The sequence below is a fragment of the Nerophis lumbriciformis genome, linkage group LG33 (assembly GCF_033978685.3).
Source record: "Nerophis lumbriciformis linkage group LG33, RoL_Nlum_v2.1, whole genome shotgun sequence".
Taxonomy (NCBI): Eukaryota; Metazoa; Chordata; class Actinopteri; order Syngnathiformes; family Syngnathidae; genus Nerophis; species Nerophis lumbriciformis.
In genome coordinates this window covers 11,822,149-11,842,192 of record NC_084580.2, presented here as the reverse complement: position 1 = coordinate 11,842,192, position 20,044 = coordinate 11,822,149, and the positions used below count along the sequence as shown (strand labels likewise).

Sequence of the window (20,044 nt, the reverse complement as noted above, 5' to 3'; positions counted from 1 at the left end):
TTCTAAGAATCCCTTTTTTGTATTAGCCTTAAGTAATATTCTAATTTTGTGACACACGGAATTTTGGATTTTCATTTGTTGCCACTTCAAATCATCAAAATTAAATGAAATAAACATTTGAATGCATCAGTCTGTGTGCAATGAATAAATATAATGTACAAGTTACACCTTTTGAATGCAATTACTGAAATAAATCAAGTTTTTCAAAATATTCTAATTTACTGGCTTTTACCTGTGTATATATATATATATGAAATACTTGACTTGGTGAATTCTAGCTGTAAATATACTCCTCCCCTCTTAACCACGCTCCCAACCACGCCCCCCCACCCCCAACCCCCCACCTCCCGAAATCGGAGGTCTCAAGGTTGGCAAGTATGGTACTAGACCATGGTAAAATATGTCTTATGTCTCCAGGCATCAATTAAATCAAGCCTAAAAAAAAGAATACATTTTTTTTTTTTCTCAAAAAAAAAAAAGAATGAAGTAATCACAACAGATGCCTCGTCGTGACGTCATCAACACGCGCCAACCGTGTCGCTGGCGCCATCCTGACAAGCGTGTGTTCCAATCCTCCCTTCAGACAGCTTTAGTTTGGTCCTGTCACAGGCCAACATTCGGCTTTTTCTTCACCTGCCGCCCGTCATTTAGGTGAGTTCTCCTGGAGTCTATCGCCTCTGTTTGGCTTGTGCCGGTGTACCAGAACAAGGGCTAAATTCGCTTTTAAATGTATGCCCCACTGAATAAGTTTAGCTGGCTTGCTAGCCCCAAAGTTAGCTTTGCTGTCGTTCACATATCTTTTTTTTTATGTGGGAATTAAATTAAATCTGCGTGCCTTGTTTTTGTTGTGATTGACACCAAAAGAGCGAATAAGCTTCACCGTCTTGTGATCTGGTCGACGTTATGTCAAGTGTTTAGTCGCACTCGTGCTGCTGTTTTGCATGCAAACGTGTCTGTGGATGCATGCGTCAAAATGCAGTTCACTAAAACGCTTATAAAAAGGAGGCGAAATATTGCAATCATTGAAATGCCAGCCGTCTCCTGGTTTATGTTGTGCCGTTATAAAAAAACGGGTTTGCTGTATGCCTGTTTGCTAGCACTGTGGCTGTATTTGATCATCTTAGGGCTGCATTAATTGTAGAAGGCATGCAATGGTGCAAGCAAACTACTGTTTATGCAGCAAATGTTCTTGGTTTGGCCTAGAGATGTCCGATAATGGCTTTTTTGCCGATATTGTCCAACTCTTAATGACCGATTCCGATATCAGCCGATACATACAGTCGTGGAATTAACACATTATTATCCCCAATTTTGTTGTGATGCATTAAACAATGTAACAATGTTTTCCAAAAATAAATCAACTCAAGTTATGGAAAAAAAATGCCAACATGGCACTGTCATATTTATTATTGAAGTCACAAAGTGCATTCTTTTTTTTAACATGCCTCAAAACAGCAGCTTGGAATTTGGGACATGTGTAGTGAGTCTTATTCTGCGTTGTGTAATTTAAAAAAATAAAAGACACTTCACCATGCCGTCGGTTCAGTATTTATTGGCAACCTGTGTTGGAAACACGAAACACACACACACAGGTCTCAACTTTCCGGCGGAGTGATATCTGCTCCTTCTCATTCAAAAGTCCGAAGGAAGAGGAAGTAACATTCATTCATTCATATATAAATAATAATAAATTAAATTACATTAACAAAAACGTTTTCTCACAAAATAATAACAATGCACAAATCCACATACCTGTGTTGGAAACACGAAACACACACACACAGGTCTCAACTTTCTGGCGGAGTGATATCTGCTCCTGTGTGATGTAAATACCATGCGTAAATACTACCAAACAATTCACACAGTCGACGCTCTACGTCTAAATAACCGAAATTGTGCATGAAAATTACTCAAAACAACACATCACTTGTACCCACAACAATATTGGGTTAACTTTTCAAGTATCTAGGAACGTTTAGGAAGAATATTTACAATATGAAGAAACACGGAGCAGTGAAGAACTATTACTTTTTCATTCAAAAGTCCGAAGGAAGAGGAAGTAAAGCAATCGAAAAAACAGCAAAGACACTTCCCGCACCGGACATCCGGTTCTTCAAAATAAAAGCGTTACTTCAAAATAAATATGTCTAGTTCATAATATAGCGCAACAACATCACACTATTACACATGCTCTCCAGGGGGAAATCAGGAGAAATTCGGGAGAATGGTTGCCCCGGGAGATTTTCGGGAGGGGCACTGAAATTCGGGAGGGTTGGCAACAATGTTGCCTCTAATTTTTCATGTGTGTGAGCAAATGCACAAACACCCTGAGCATTCAGTGGATTACAGATGTGCACACTGTGGTCATACCAGCAGCACATTTGTCTCAAACCTGACATAACAATTTAAATGTCTTATTATTATAATCAAGTGACAAGTCAAGTTCAAGAGATTATTTTCTAATATATGTGATTTGGCCCACTTAGATATTGTTTTTTTTTAATCAGCTATGCACTATAGTATTTTATGCCTGGGTGGGGGTCCTGCTTTGGAAAGATTGTGTTCCCCTTTCAGAGATCACATTTAGTTCCCCTTTAAAGGGGAACATTATCACAATTTCAAAAGGGTTAAAACCATTAAAAATCAGTTCCCAGTGGCTTATATTATTTTTCGAAGTTTTTTTCAAAATTTTACCCATCACGCAATATCCCTAAAAAAAGCTTCAAAGTGCCTGATTTTAACCATCGTTATATACACCCGTCCATTTTCCTGTGACGTCACATAGTGATGCCAATACAAACAAACATGGCGGATAGAACAGCAAGCTATAGCGACATTAGCTCGGATTCAGACTCGGATTTCAGCGGCTTAAGCGATTCAACAGATTATGCATGTATTGAAACGGATGGTTGTATTGTGGAGGCAGGTAGCGAAAACGAAATTGAAGAAGAAACTGAAGCTATTGAGCCATATCGGTTTGAACCGTATGCAAGCGAAACCGAGGAAAACGACACGACAGCCAGCGACACGGGAGAAAGCGAGGACGAATTCGGCGATAGCCTTCTAACCAACGATTGGTATGTGTTTGTTTGGCATTAAAGGAAACTAACAACTAGGAACTAGGTTTACAGCATATGAAATACATTTGGCAACAACATGCACTTTGAGACTGCAGACAGTCCAATTTTCATCAATCAATATATTCTGTAGACATACCCTCATGTCAGCAGGCCAGGGAAGCTAGGGTCGATATTCTTCTCTTGATCATCTTCGGTGGCATAAGGGATGGTGTGAGCCAAGACATCCAGGGGGTTTAGCTCGCTTGTCTGCGGGAACAAACTGCCGCCATTGCTTGCCGTGCTACCGAGGTCCTTTGTCCCTGAATTGCTCACACACTCCGGCAGATTCAATTGGGGTCTGGCGGCAGATTTCTTTGACTTTATCGTTGGAAATGCATCTGCTTTGAGTGTCGCAGGATAGCCACACATTCTTGCCATCTCTGTCGTAGCATAGCTTTCGTCGGTAAAGTGTGCGGAACAAACGTCCAATTTCTTGCCACTTTTGCATCTTTGGGCCACTGGTGCAACTTGAATCCGTCCCTGTTCGTGTTGTTACACCCTCCGACAACACACCGACGAGGCATGATGTCTCCAAGGTACGGAAAACAGTCGAAAAAACGGAAAATAACAGAGCTGATTTGACTCGGTGTTTGAGAAAATGGCGGATTGCTTCCCGATGTGACGTCACGTTGTGACGTCATCGCTCCGAGAGCGAATAATAGAAAGGCGTTTAATTCGCCAAAATTCACCCATTTAGAGTTCGGAAATCGGTTAAAAAAATATATGGTCTTTTCTCTGCAACATCAAGGTATATATTGACGCTTACATAGGTCTGGTGATAATGTTTCCCTTTAAACATTCACATGTTGCATGAGATGAATTGTTTATTAACTTTCTGTCCGTAAAATACATATTTTTACTAGCAATTATGTAGTCCTGTAACATCATTTCATGATTAATATCCAAAAAATAACATTCTTAACAAATGACAGTAGAATAAGCACACTGATTGAGGAGTCATAGTAAAACGACCTGAAATTTACACTTTACGCGTAGTGTTGGAGTTGTCCAACTTTGTGTGTGGCCATAAACGCACCAGTGGCTAATTGCCATACTGTATGTGTTGGTGCAGGTGAGAGAGAGAGCAAGCAGCTGCTGTTGATATAACAGATGACAAGGAGTTGCTTTTGGCTTGGTTTGTACGGTAGACAACGACCAGTTTTGCTAGATAAAAGTATTTTACACATTGTTTTGGTGTGGTTATGGCCGACAATTTCGCTAAATAAAGGGACCGATGGAATTCCTGTCCTCCTTTAAGTGTCTCCAATAATTTAAGTGTTGACAAACATTGTTTTTATCTTTTGTGGCTGCCTTTCGTCACCTGTTACTCACAGTTGCATTGCAAAATCATACAAAACAAACGATTTGTTTATTTTGTTTAGAGTGGGATTTGATTTTTTGCGCGGCATAGATTTGCTGTGCGCAGAGGATGCGTGCGCAGGTGCGGACCTTAGAGGGAACGTTGGTTGGCAAGTATGTCTTAGGGCTGCAGAAATTGTAGAAGGCATGCAATGGTGCAAGCAAACTACTGTTGTTTGTGCAGCAAATGTTCTTGGTTTGGCCTACAGATGTCCGATAATGGCTTTTTTGATGATATTCCGATATTGTTCAACTCTTAATTACCGATTCCGATATCAACCGATACCGATATATACAGTCGTGGAATCAACACATTGTTATGCCTAATTTTGTTGTGATTAAGGCTGCAGCTAACGATTATTTTTCTATCGATTAATCTATAGAATATTTTTTCGATTAATCTGTTAATCTATAGATTATTTTTTCCGATTAATCTATAGATTATTTTTCCTTTTACAGATTATTTTTTTTATTTAAAATAAGATGAAAAAATAAATGTAGGCCAGTTTTTTCAAAAGGCATGGCTTTTATTTACCAAAAAAAAAAGTATGGCCACTCATTGTAGATTGTCACTGAAGGCATCGAAACTATGAAGAACACATGTGGAGTTATGTACTCAACAAAAAAAGGTGAAATACCTGAAAACATGTTTATTATTCTAGTTCCTTCAAAATAGCCACCCTAATTACTACTTTGCACACTCTTGGCATTCTCTCGATGAGCTTCAAGAGGGAGTCACCTGAAATGGGAAAGCAGACAAAATACAAAACAATTCCATCCAAGCACCACATTACACTTGACCTTAAATCTGTGATGATAATGATTGCTGCACAGGTTTTAGTTATGTTGAGCCCTCATATTGACCTTTTGTCCAATTATGACACATTTTAAAGCAATTGTCCGAATTGTTGCATGCTTCTATCCACATACTCCAATATATTTTGGGCTCCTCAAGTCTCGTTCACATCCTTGAAACCACAGTAAAGTATATACATGAGAAAATATGGTGACATAATCCTAATTACGTCATGCATAGACTACTGATACACTCCAAACTTCTCCCTTCTCCTGTTCTAAATTTGATGTGTTGAGGGGTTTAATGCACTCCTGTTTATGTGATGCAAAATATTTCCAAACCTTGTGCAAGAACTGTTCACTCCTTTTGGAAATCTACTATTAGCCAGTAGATGGCAGTAGCCACACATCCACTTGCCAAGAATGCACCAAATAAACAAAAGTAATTGGACACTTTGCTATTTTTAAACGTTTAGAAAGTGGAAGTGTGGAGTTGGTCCCTCCTTTTAAGATGTTTGAGTGCGTTTCTGGGAATTTGTGTCCGTTTGTGAGCTTATAGGTCACTGATGTTGGACCTGAGAGAAGGCATTGATGGGGGTTCTTTCCACACCAATTAATCCAGAAATGAAAACGGCCTTACCTTTGTATTGTTCCCACAAGTCCAAAAGGTCTTGATAAGAAAAAAAAAAATCTAAATTGAACACTGACTGAGTTGAGGCTCAATAAATGCCTGCAGTCTGACAATGTGCATTAACATTGAATGTCTTAAATTAACTGCCTGTCAACAGTTCCAGACTACATAGTACTTGCATTTAGTCACCGCAATACAGCACTTTTTCTCTTATCATTAGTAATGTTCACTAATCATCACATGCAAAAAGATATTCTTCATAGTCTGAATCTAAAATTGCCTCATTATTGAAGAAGGGTTCTTAAAAATGAACAAGAACCAAACAATTCAAAGCTTTTTAAGTTGAGTGAAGATTATTTTGGACATGTGGGGCTTGAGCATGAAAAGGCTCACTCAGCGGAGATAGGAGAATAAATACCAAGTAATATTAATGACACTTGAATGAAACATTTTGTTTTAAAATTCACCTAGAACTAAAATTCCTAAAACTTTTTGTTGTTTATGACATACTGTGTCTTCTTTCCCTGCAGGTATATCTGGCTATGGATATGGACAGTGCCAGTTCAGTGGTGCTGCAGGCCTTAACTCAAGCTACCAGTCAGGACACGGCCATGTTAAAGCCTGCCGAGGAGCAGCTCAAACAGTGGGAGACGCAGCCGGGGTTCTACTCGGTCCTCCTGGTGGGCAAGATATCTTATCATTTCCTTCTGGTTATTTGTTGAAGGTAGTGCTGGGGTCTTCAATGTTATACAGACCGAAAAGTGTGCTTTACCACAGCGAGCAGAAAACTTATACAAGGGTGCAGACCTAATTTTATATTCTATCAGTGCTACGAAGACAGCTTAGAGTGACTTTGTCGTTTGGCAACACGTTGCCTTCCTGGTAAAATACGTAACCAGTGGTGTTCAAAATGTGGCAGCTCTTTTTTATGGACCTGTGCAACATTGTAGAAATAAAATGAACAGGAAAAACATGGAAACTACAGCAAAAAAGCATAACGTGATGGAAAAAAGCTGAAATGTTGACACTCATAACTAAAGGTGGGAAAACAAATCTATTCCGCAATGCATCACAATTAGAACGTGAACGATCCATGAATCGATGGGCAAATGTCCAAACTTTTATTATTTTTTATGTCAATCAATCAATCAATCAATCAATCAATCAATGTTTATTTATATAGCCCAAAATCACAAGTGTCTCAAAGGGCTGCACAAGCCACAACGACATCCTCTGTTCAGATTCCACATAAGGGCAAGGAAAAACTCACAACCCAGTGGGATGTCAATGAGAATGACTATGAGAAACCTTGGAGAGGACCGCAGATGTGGGTGACCCCCCGCCCCCCTCTAGGGGAGACCGAATGCAATGGACGTCGAGTGGGTCTAGCATAATATTGTGAAAGTCCAGTCCATAGTGGATCTAACATAATAGTGAGAGTCCAGTCCATAGTGGGGCCAGCAGGAGACCATCCCGAGCGGAGACGGGTCAGCAGTGTTGTCCCCAACTGATGCACAGGCGAGCGGTCCACCCCGGGTCCCGACTCTGGACAGCCAGCACTTCATCCATGGCCACCGGACATGTGCCCCCCCTTACACAAGGGAGAGGGGGGCAAAGCAGAAAAACGAGAAAACGGCAGATCAACTGGTCTAAAAAGGGGGTCTATTTAAAGGCTAGAGTATACAAATTAGTTTTAAGATGGGACTTAAATGCTTCTACTGAGTTATGTTAATTTTGACAGCATTTTTTAATTTAGTGTTAGGGATAGTCTTTTGATTAAAATGTATTTTAGTTTTAGTCATATTTTAGTCATGTAAATTAATTTAGTTTTAGTCTCGTTTTAGTCGACTAAATTATATTACAACGGACAACACAACTTTAAAGTTGTCTTGAAAGCACTTGTATTTATATTTTTTTGCTGAGCATCTCAAAAATGTAATTCACAAAAATACCTGCACTCATGAATATTTCAATAATTATATTTCTATAAATGCAGTGGTGGCGCGCCACATTCAATTTTGTAAGGAAGAACCCTGTAATCGATTTATAATCAAATCGTAACACCTGAATTGTAATCGTTATCGAATCGTGAGGTGGCCAAAGATTCCCATATCTACTAATAAGATTTGTCTTTAAATATACAGTATGTTTTAACCTTTTATTAGCCTATTTAACACTGCCTTCAGCCCTAATGCAGATAGGATAGGTTCCAGCCACCCCCGCAACAAGTGGTAAAAAATGAACGGATGGATGGATATTATTTGATTACAAATTACATGATGACATTAGACCACCACCATATAGAAAGAATATTAAGAACAATATTGTTTGTTTTATATACTGTAGGGCTCTATCCCACTGCTGTTATTTTTGTAATTTAAAATAATTGACTATTGTTGTTATTTTTGTGCATATTTATAAGCACAGTATTGTTTGTTTAATATACTAGGAGGTTATAGAATACTGCTGTTCTTTTTAGTAGGGCTTTTTTTAAGTTCAAGTTTCATTCATTTAAACATTTAAACATTTGACATTTTTTTAATAGACATATAGTCTGAAATGGAATAGGCAGAAGCTGAAGCTTATTACACCTATCCCAGTGTATTTACAAAACAAACAGAAAAAAACTACCAATATATTATGCATGTAGTTTTCTGTAAACATTTTTTTAAATCGCAATAAAAAAAAAATACAATTATGCTAATTTTACAGCCTTAGCATCCATTCTCAACATATTTTTTATAATTGATTCCTTCAAAATAAATTTTAAATGATTTAAAGTTTTACAGTCTTTTAACTCTTGTTCCAACTTATTCCATACATTAATACCAACAAAGGATATACAATGCTGCATTTCACTCGTTTTAAGGTATGTTTTTTTAAAACTTTTTCTTTCTTTCTGAAATTAAAATTATATTATTTTTGAAACAATCCCTGAATATACACTCGTAACTTGTTGATTATGTCATACATAAATTGTGCTGTCTTAAAGTTGACCAAATACTTCAATTTTAGTGCTTTTAATTTAATTTAAAGCTCATTTGTATGCGTCCTGTAAACCACTTTATACACAATGTTGATCACTCTTTTTTTGAATGATATTACCGGTAATTGGATTAAGATTGGGTTTATAGGTGTTTCCCCATACTTCTAAGCCATAGGTCATGTAAGGGGGAACCAGGGAACAATATACAGTATATAGGTTTTTTTCATTTAACCGTTATTTGACTTTAGATATTATTGCAAGAGATTTATATAGTTTTCCCTTGATATAGTTTTATATGGGGTTTCCAACAGATCTTGAATTCTAAAAGTACTTAAAGAGATTTAGGAACACACCAACAGCATATTGTTTATTTTCTATGGCATTTGATATTTTTCTACAAGGTCCACTAATGCTAAGGTAGTGGTCCCTTTGGGTCTAAAACCATACTGTTGTTCACAAAGAATATTTTTATTTTCTATATAATTTAATAGTCTTTTATGGAATATATTCTCCAATATATTGGAAAACTGTGACAGAATGGAAATGGGTCTATAATTAATGAATTCCTGTTTATCACCAGCCTTGTGAATAGGAATCACTTTTGCAGTCTTCATTTCTTCTGGAAAAACATATGATTGTAAAGAAAGATTAAAAATGTAATTGATTGGTTTGACAACACATTAAATCATTTATTTTAATACTGACATGTCCAGTCCATTCCAGTCAGCTGACATCTTAGTCTTACATTTTTTAACAACTGAAATTATTTCATTTTCATCAGTGGCTTGAATAAATATAGTTTTATCAGTAGTTGGTATTTTGCTTTGAGCATCAACCTGATTGATGTTTACCATTTATTTAGCCAATTAAGGGCCAATATTAGTGAAACGGATTTGCAATTTTATCAGGTTGATTGATCAAAGTTCTATTGTTTGTTAGGAATTCAGTTGGAATGTCAACATTTTGATTTCCCTTTTTGATTAATTTATTTAACAAACTTCTCTCCGGGTACTCCGGCTTCCTCCCACCTCCAAAGACATGCACCTGGGGATAGGTTGATTGGCAACACTAAATTGGCCCTAGTGTGTGAATGTGAGTGTGAATGTTGTCTGTCTATCTGTGTTGGCCCTGGGATGAGCTGGCGACTTGTCCAGGGTGTACCCCGCCTTCCGCCCGATTGTAGCTGAGATAGGCTCCAGCGCCCCCCGCGACCCCGATGGGAGTAAGCGGTAGAAAATGGATGGCTGGAAACTCCAAGTATTTTATTGTTACTTTTATTCTTCTCCAAAGGAGCACCATAATAGTGAATTTTCTGTTATTTGTTTTTCAGGTTTGAACTGTTTTACTATTTATAACCTCATACAAACCAGTCATTATTTCCTGCAACTTTTCAATGCAAGACCCTGGCTTTCGATACACACAACTTATTATGGCATTTCATGATTTTTCAATCTCAATCTTCACTGTAACACATTCCATGATTTTGTCCAATTTACTACTGACAAGTTTGGTTCTCAAGTTCTAATTAATATACACTGATACTCCCCCGTCTTTTTGATAGTTTCTACTTTTGTAGAATTCATTATGTCCTTCTATTTGAAGGAAGGAGGGTTGCTCTTCATAGCCAAGCCATGTCTCTGAAATTGCTATTGCAGATTTTTTTTTTTGCTTGATCCAATCTAAGATTTGATAAAAGTTTGAATTAAAACTCCTGCAGTTGACATGGATAATTAATCTTTGTTATTTGGGTCTCGATGTTCTTCAGTAAAGTATTCACAATTGTTCTGTATTTTTGTATAAAAAATATTATCTGGATCAATATCATGTTGCATATCTTTTTGTTTATACTCTTTGTAATCAAACGTTTTTAAACTGCAAATGTTCATAATGAAAATATCCAGAATCTGCTCTTACTGTGTTTGCAGTTGAGGTAGCTCCATCTGGTTGCGTTATGTTCATCTGGTTGTGTCATTTAATCACTGTTCCGGTGATTAAAGTATGTCTCTGTTTGGCGGCCAATTTATCGGTGCCTCACTAGTCAACAGTGCGCAAATTATCAACTATATATATATCTATTCATACTTAAACTACCTGCTTGTCTTAAAATCTGTTTGTGTGTTATGATGTTTATTTTTCCTCATGTTCTTGAATACACCCTGTTGGCGGAGAATGAGGAAGTGTTATCGTGTGTTGGAGGAAATACTTGTTGGAATTGCGTCTGGAGAAGGCATTCGACCGTGTCCCCCAGGAAGTCCTATGATGAGTGCTCAGAGAGTATGGGGTATCGGACTGTCTGATTGTGGCGGTCCGCTCCCTGTACGATCAGTGTCAGAGCTTGGTCCGCATTGCCGGCAGTAAGTCAGACCCGTTTCCAGTGAGGGTTGGACTGCGCCAAGGCTGCCCTTTGTCACCAATTTTGTTCATAACTTTTGTGGCTGTGCGTGCGTGCGTTACGGACAGCAAAGCCCTGTCTGTCTGTTATTTCACTTTACCTTTTTCTGTGTTGATTGAGCTGTGTTGAAGCAGCAAAAAAGGACATTATGTTAAATGAAGAGTTTTTGTCTCTGATAGTTGATATAATAATGTAACTGCATCATTAAGCCTACATGAACTCCATGGTGTTCAGGAATGAATAGTCTCTCCTATTGCACTATTTCTTCAGCTATAGTTACATTAATCATTAGTAATGGAGCAGCCTAGTTTTGAATGGCAGGGTCCCTGCTATCACATGTTGATAAAAATATAACATTTACATAATAAATCAACTACAGGCTTCCCAAATGCTGTAATAAATTAAGCATGATGAGTTGACTTGAAACTGTTTAATGTAGAAGAAAAGTTGTCATTTTATTTAATCTGAGCAACAACTTGAGGCAGTTTAATGTTGATTAACGTGGGCAGAATTATTATAGTGTTCCCAATGTTAAAAGGATAACGCCATTGTTTACAAATTTGGTAAATAAATAACCAAAAAATGTATATTTTGTTTTCTTACTGTACTGAAAATGAACCGAACCGTGATCTCTAAACTAAGGTACGTACCGAACCGAAATTGTTGTGTACCGTTACACCCCTATGTACTTATGTTTTCCATTACATACAGCAGATGCTCTGATCTTTTTTTTTTTGCTCCAAAACAAGATATTGAGATCAATTTAGTCATGAGTTGATTAAATGTATCTCTCTCTCTTCCTCAGAACATCTTAAATAACCACATGCTGGATGTAAACGTCAGGTGGCTGGCAGTGCTCTACTTCAAAAATGGCATTGACAGATATTGGAGGAGAGTTGCCCCCCAGTAAGTACATGTTCTATGCCCTCCTGTCTTTGTCATGCTGCCAGTCTCACTTTGTCGTCGTTTTCTGTTCTCTTTTCTGCAGCATGTTTTCTTCCTCCCTCACTATTGTTCCAAAGTCTTTATTTCGCTCTGTTTATTGCCAATGTTGCACTCACACTTGTTTTGAGGTTCTATTTTCCAGTTAGGTGTCCCCTATGTGCTAACCCTTCACAGTTAGAGCTCACGTCCTTTCTCTTTCAATCAAAGTTTCAATCAATCAATCAAATGCCTCGAAGGGCTACACATACCACAACAACATCCTCGGCTTTGATCCCACATCCGGGCAAGAAAAAAACTCAACCCAATAGGAACAATGAGAAACCTTGGAAAAGACTGCAGATATGGGGGGACCTCACCCCCCTCCACTGCTAATGTGAAAGTTCAGTCCACAGGGAGGTCAGCAGGGAATGTATGTAGACATGTAGACAAGTCGGCAGCGCAGAGACGTCGGCAACTGATGCATAGAGGATTGATCCATTCCGGGTCCCGACTTGGAACAGTTAGCACTTTCTCCGTGTAAACTGATTCGTGGCCACCTGATAACCTCTCCACACAGGAGCGGGGGCAGAGCAAAAAAGAGAGGCGTCAGATTAACTGGTTATAAAAAATAAGTCTATTTAAAGGCTAGGGTGCATAAATTTGTTTTAAGATGGGACTTAAATGCTTCTACTGAGGTAGCATCTCTAGCTGTTACCAGTAGGGCATTCCAGAGTACTGGAGCCCAAATGGAAAACGCTCTATAACCCGTTGGGCTTTGGGAATCACTAATAAGCCAGAGTTCTTAAAATGCTGATTTTTGGCTGGGAAATATGGTACAATACAATCAGCAAGATAGGATGGAACAATACTGTTTAGTATTTTATACGTAAGTAATAAGACCTTAAAGTCACATCTTAAGTGCACAGGAAGCCAGTGCAGGTGAGCCATTATAGGCGTAATATGATCAAACTTTCTTGTCGCCGCAAAATTCTAGTAGCCACATTTTGTACCAACTGTAATCTTTCAATGCTAGACATAGGGAGACCCGAAAATAATACATTAAATTAATCGAGACAAGACGTAACAAACACAGGAATAATGATCTCAGCGTTGCTAGTGGACAAAATGGTGAAGATTTTAGCTATATTATGGAGATGAAAGAAGGCTGTTTTAGTAACACTCTTAATGTGTGACTCAAATGAGAGTTGGGTCAAAAATAATACCCAGATTCTTTACGGAGTTGCTTTGTATAATTGTTTTGCTGTCAAATGATAAGGTGGTATTATTAAGTAAGTGCATGTGTCTAATAGGACCGATGATCAACATGTTTGTTTTCTTAGCGCTAAGATGCAAAAAGTTGTTGGACATCCATTGTTAGATTTCATTTAGACACGCCTCCAGGTGACTACAACTTGGCGTGTTGGTCAGCTTTAGGGGCATGTAGAGTTGGGTGTCATCAGCATAACAGTGAACGCTAACACCCTATTTGCGTCTGATGTCGTTTAGCCACATCATATAGATGCTTAAAGGAAAACTGCACCTTTTTGGAATTTTGCCTATCATTCACAATCATTATGATTTTTTAGAATTTTAAAGATGATAAACGCTTGGAAGATGCGACTGATGGGATTCACTGTTAAGGCCTTCAAAGCCCTCTAAAACAACTCCATCAATGTTTTTACATACACACTGCAAGTCTATGTATATTCTTAACAATATAGAATATGTACAATATTTACCGTATTTTAGTCATTTTAATCAATGACGGCACAGACTTTTTCCATTTCCATAGCAGCGCACTTCCGACTTCTGGCAACAAATGTGTGTGTGTTTCTACTTCCGGATACAAAGGTGTGTGTTGTAATCATGGCAGACTTGGGGAAAAAAAAAATCAGTCTAAGCCTGGGCCCCTGGAGAGGGGTCCAGACTGAGGCCAAGGGAAAAAACAACTCATAGCCATAGCACACATCCCTCTATCCCTCTTTCATGTTTGTAAGAGGGAAACATCAAACAACAAAGGACATTAAAGACATTAAAAGAGCAGAGCTGATGCAACCAGCCACTTCTACATACAGCTATGAATAAAAATTAAAAGAAACTTATACATCGTGGTGGCCTCTGCGGTGTTCCACGCCATCGTCTGCTGGGGTGGAGGGAGCATGGCCAAAGAGAGGAGCAGACCCAACAAAGCAACCAAGAGAGCCAACTCCGCTTTTGGCCGCCCACTAACTCGGCCAGTGTCCAGGCCGCATGGATGAGCGAGGATGCGTCTAAGGAGACTGAGGTGTCCGAAACCTGCTCATTCAGCCAAGACACTGTGAAGCCTGTCCGTCCCGGCGCTCAATGCTACCTCCGCAGCCCTGTCTCTTCATCTGCATCTCCTCTAGTTTCTCCAAATGGACTCTGGTGTGGCAGAGACCCAGCAGCTGGTCTCCATGGCCAAAGGGCTCCCGGGAGGCAGATCCAGAAGTCCACAAAAAAGAACCGCAGAAGTCCCGAAAGTGCCACCCCTTGTCACACAGTCCAAAAGGGTCGCGAACCAAAAGGCAAAACAATATATATAACGTGCAAAAAAAAAAGAACACTTTTTGTCTTCCTCTCTCATAAGGATTGTGAATGATAGGCAAACAAAAAAAGTGCAGTTCCCCTTTAAGAGGGCAGGGCCAAGAACCGAACCTGTGGAACGCTGCACGTTATCTTAATATACTCTCAGGTCACTTTGTCATGGGAGACACACTGCATCCTTTCAGTAAGATTGGCGTTAAACCAAGAAAAGGTTAAGTATGACATACCAATACGTGTTTTGATACGTTCTAATATAATGTTATGTTTGTCTCTAGAGGGATTTGCCCTAAAATTGGACTGAAAGATTTCACAGAGATTATTAGACGCTAAAAAAAGTGTTCATTTTTTTCACAGGATTGTCTAGATAAATGGAAGGTGGGACTTCATTGTAGTTTACCATGAGGTCAGAATCAAGGTTAGGTCTTTTGAGTAGAGGATGAGTAATTGAGGATGTTTTGAATACTCGGGCAACAGTACCAGAGGAAAGTGATAAGTTAATAATATTTAACACTGATGACTACCGTATTTTTCAGAGTATAAGTCGCACCGGAGTATAAGTCGCACCTGCCGAAAATGCATAATAAAAAAGGAAAAAAACATATATAAATCGCACTGGAGCCCGGCCAAACTATGAAAAAAACTGCGACTTATAGTCCGAAAAATACGGTAATATATAAAGCTGTAAAACAATTGGAGCCCACAAATAGAAAGATAGCACTTAGCTTTGAACGGCGGGTGCGAGCAGCCCTGATTATTTATACAAAGCCACATAGTTTATAAAATAAATAAATAAAATGTTTTCTTGACATTTTAACACGCACTGATCTATGTGGCCTTTGAGCTTTTCCTGAGCTCTGTGTGTCTTAAGGTACTTTATAAGCTGACTTTAGTTGGATTTGAATGGTACATTGGACCATAAATCCACAAGACAGCTGTTGGCTTGGGGTCCGGAGCTCTGCCTCATCACTCTTTGTGTAACCCTTTCTTGCTGTTGTTTTCTTCCTCTGAAAACCCTTCTCTTTCTTACCAAGTTTGTTTTGCACTTGTCAGTAGTTTAGTGAAGTCTGTTTCATTTTTTAGAGTGCTGTGTAAGGTCTTCAGCACCCTCCTTGCAGTAATTGCATTACTTTTGGGCTTATTGCCATGAATTGAAGAGCATCGCAATCCCCAATACAGCAGGATAAATGTGGTGTCAGTAGAATGCGTAGGCCACATTATATAGCTGTTGTGCTCTGTTAAGAACTGTAATTTGTAATATAATGTCATTTAAAAGATTAATGGAACCCCATGAAAATGTATGGTGCCTGTTGAAATGTAACAACAATGCTAAGATGCCTTTTTTGGTTTTTCAGGGAAGTTGGCCATGTTTAAAAGGGGGCCTATTTTGCAAAACCAACTCTTCTTACCTGTTGGTACTCTATTTGTGTATTTGGGATGCCCATAAGTCACGAAAATGTCAAATCAAACCATGGAAGCATGGCAGAGATATTAATAAAACAATCGTGCCTTCTCTAAACTTACTTATCTAAACAAGCCAAATTTGGGACCACCATTTTTATCCAGTTGTGGTCAATACGTTTCTTATTCTTTTGGTGGAGCAGGCTGGCTCTTACATACACATGCATGCTAAAACACTATACTGTTGCCATTTGTAATGAAAAGTAGCATATAGTTCTCATTTATATCTGTCAGTACACTCTATGGAAGCGCGAAGAACTACAATATTGCTGACGGGGTGGCGATGCAGTCGAAGGGGGCTTGGCCTGGAGGAGGGCTTCGGAAAATAAATAAGACAACCCAAAAAACAGAGCATTATAAAGAGACCGTCGGAGAGCGGCTTGAAGATGGTCTGTAAAACATAACCTATGCAAAATTTTAACCAATGCACCACCATTACATGTTATGTTGACCACAATACAGTGTTTTAGATTTACAAAAAAAGTCATAATATGATCCCTTCAAATCAGTTTGTACCACAGGATAGAAAATCAGCACCTGACTACATCTCACCATCATACACACATACATACTGTCTATTTTTACATTATTAACTGTTTTGTAAATGTACAAATAAATTAACTTAATGGTAAAAATATGTAAAATTAAAACACAATGGTTAAGAATGAGACTTCTTCATGCAAGACACTTTTTTGGCATTTGCAATTGCCATGTCAGCGTAACAATAAGTTAAGTGTTGTTTAAAGGGGAACTGCACTTTTTTTTGGAATTGTGCCCATCTTTCACAATCCTTATGAGAGAAAAGTAGACACAAGGTTTTGTTAGGTGTCTAGCAATGCAGCTAATGGGATCAAGCCATCCTGCCTCTAAATCACTTTGGAAATCCAACCAAAAATATATATATATTCCCTAACCTGTATAACAACCAAGCTGTAGCGACGTTGTTATTGTAAGAGCCAACACTGAGGTACTGTTTTGATTTTGGGTAAGCACGCCATTTATGTCTGCATAACTTTGCTCCAAGTTCCGCATTTACAGCGTCAAGTCACCCCGACCTCATTCTCCCGGCTTCCGCCTGTTCCAACGTTTCATCCTGTTTTCGTGTTCGCTTCTACAAACCCCGTTTCCATATGAGTTGGTAAATTGTGTTAGATGTAAATATAAACGGAATACAATGATTTGTAAATCATTTTCAACCCATATTCAGTTGAATATGCTACAAAGACAACATATTTGATGTTCAAGCTGATAAATATTTTTTTTTTGTTGCAAATAATCATTAACTCTAGAATTTGATGCCAGCAACACGTGACAAAGAAGTTGGGAAAGGTGGCAATAAATACTGATAAAGTTGAGGAATGCTCATCAAACACTTATTTGGAACATCCCACAGGTGAACAGGCAAATTGGGAACAGGTGGGTGCCATGATTGGGTATAAAAGTAGATTCCATGAAATGCTCAGTCTTTCACAAACAAGGATGGGGCGAGGGTCACCACTTTGTCAACAAATGTGTGAGCAAATTGTTGAACAGTTTAAGAAAAACCTTTGTCAACCAGCTATTGCAAGGAATTTAGGGATTTCACCATCTACGGTCCGTAATATCATCAAAGGGTTCAGAGAATCTGGAGAAATCATTGCACGTAAGCAGCTAAGCCCGTGACCTTCGATCCCTCAGGCTGTACTGCATCAACAAACGACATCAGTGTGTAAAGGATATCACCACATGGGCTCAGGAACACTTCAGAAACCCACTGTCAGTAACTACAGTTGGTCGCTACATCTGTAAGTGCAAGTTAAAACTCTCCTATGCAAGGCGAAAACCGTTTATTAAAGTTAAAGTTAAAGTACCAATGATTGTCACACACACACACTAGGTGTGGCGAGATTATTCTCTGCATTTGACCCATCACCCTTGATCACCCCCTGGGAGGTGAGGGGAGCAGTGGGCAGCAGCGGTGGCCGCGCCCGGGAATCATTTTTGGTGATTTAACCCCCAATTCCAACCCTTGATGCTGAGTGCCAAGCAGGGAGGTAATGGGTCCCATTTTTATAGTCTTTGGTATGACTCGGCCGGGATTTGAACTCACAACCTACCGATCTCAGGGCGGACACTCTAACCACTAGGCCACTGAGTAGTAGTATCAACAACACCCAGAAACGCCGTCGGCTTCGCTGGGCCTGAGCTCATCTAAGATGGACTGATACAAAGTGGAAAAGTGTTCTGTGGCCTGACGAGTCCACATTTCAAATTGTTTTTGGAAACTGTGGCCGTCGTGTCCTCCGGACCAAAGAGGAAAAGAACCATCCGGATTGTTATAGGCGCAAAGTTGAAAAGCCAGCATCTGTGATGGTATGGGGGTGTATTAGTGCCCAAGACATGGGTAACTTACACATCTGTGAAGGCGCCATTAATGCTGAAAGGTACATACAGGTTTTGGAGCAACATATGTTGCCATCCAAGCAATGTTACCATGGACGCCCCTGCCTATTTCAGCAAGACAATGCCAAGCCATGTGTTACATCAACGTGGCTTCATAGTAAAAGAGTGCGGGTACTAGACTGGCCTGCCTGTAGTCCAGACCTGTCTCCCATTGAAAATGTGTGGCGCATTATGAAGCCTAAAATACCACAACGGAGACCCCCGGACTGTTGAACAACTTAAGCTGTACATCAAGCAAGAATGGGAAAGAATTCCACCTTAAACTTAGAAGCTTAAACAATGTGTCTCCTCAGTTCCCAAACATTTACTGAGTGTTGTTTAAAGGAAAGGCCATGTAACACAGTGGTGAACATGCCCTTTCCCAACTACTTTGGCACATGTTGCAGCCATGAAATTCTAAGTTAATTATTATTTGCAAAAAAAAAAAGTTTATGAGTTTGAACATCAAATATCTTGTCTTTGTAGTGCATTCAATAGAATGTGGGTTGAAAAGGATTTGCAAATCATTGTATTCTGTTTATATTTACATCTAACACAATTTCCCAACTCATATGGAAACGGGGTTTGTATAAGCAGCAGTTCATCCTCTGTACATTCAGGTTCAATAAGATAAGGTTGTGATTCCTCATTTGTACAAAAAAGGTTGTTTTTGTTGTTTACTAAATCTGCCATGAATAGAAAACACACGCTTTTCATTCCGGAAGTAGGAACATACATTTGTTGCCGGAAGTCCGTTGCAGAAACGGAAATAAATGTGCCGAGGAAATACGTTCCGGTAATGCTTAAGAATGACCAAAATACGGCAAATATCGTTCATATTTCATATTGTTTAGAATGTGTCTGTTACTACATTATATATATACTTGGCACATGTTAATAAAACGTTGATGGGGGTTTTGAAGTTGTTGTAGAGAGAGCTTTGTAGGCTACAATGATGACTCCTAATAGCCACATCTTGCAGGCTTTTTTTTTAATCATCTTTAGAAACCTAAAAAAAAAAGCTGTGTGTTCTTGTCGCTCATAATGATTGTGGACAATAGACAAAATTCCCCAAAAATTGCAGTCCCCCTTTAATCTAAAAATAATAGTCACTCAATTATGTCTCTTGACAAATGCGGTCATTTTGGAATACACTTGTCTGTTCTCTTGTTAATGATGTTGACTTATCGGTGCTTTAGCCATATTGTACTGAGCAGCCAGGACAGAGGGAACTGTACCACTTTTGTCACTACTCGTCCTCAGTCATTTCCATTTCTGGTTCTATGAATATGTCACACTTCTTCTCTTTGTAATAAAGTGTGCCACTCTGCTGGTATTAAAAAAAATTTGAAGAAAAAGTTTACCATTTAAAATGCTGGCTAAGATAAAGTTGG

General features: G+C 38.9%; 1 protein-coding gene across 2 annotated transcripts in view; it reads left to right on the top strand.

Annotated features, from left to right (window-relative positions):
* Positions 1 to 519: 519 nt before the first annotated feature.
* Positions 520 to 20,044, top strand: part of ipo11 (importin 11) — a 245,195-nt gene continuing 225,670 nt past the window's right edge. For both annotated transcript variants that reach the window (XM_061928189.1, XM_061928188.1), the window contains exons 1-3: positions 520 to 651; positions 6,435 to 6,584; positions 12,088 to 12,188. In XM_061928189.1, the coding sequence (XP_061784173.1) occupies positions 6,447 to 6,584; positions 12,088 to 12,188 (239 nt within the window). In that variant the 5' untranslated portion in view covers positions 520 to 651; positions 6,435 to 6,446. The remainder of the gene's footprint in view (positions 652 to 6,434; positions 6,585 to 12,087; positions 12,189 to 20,044) is intronic.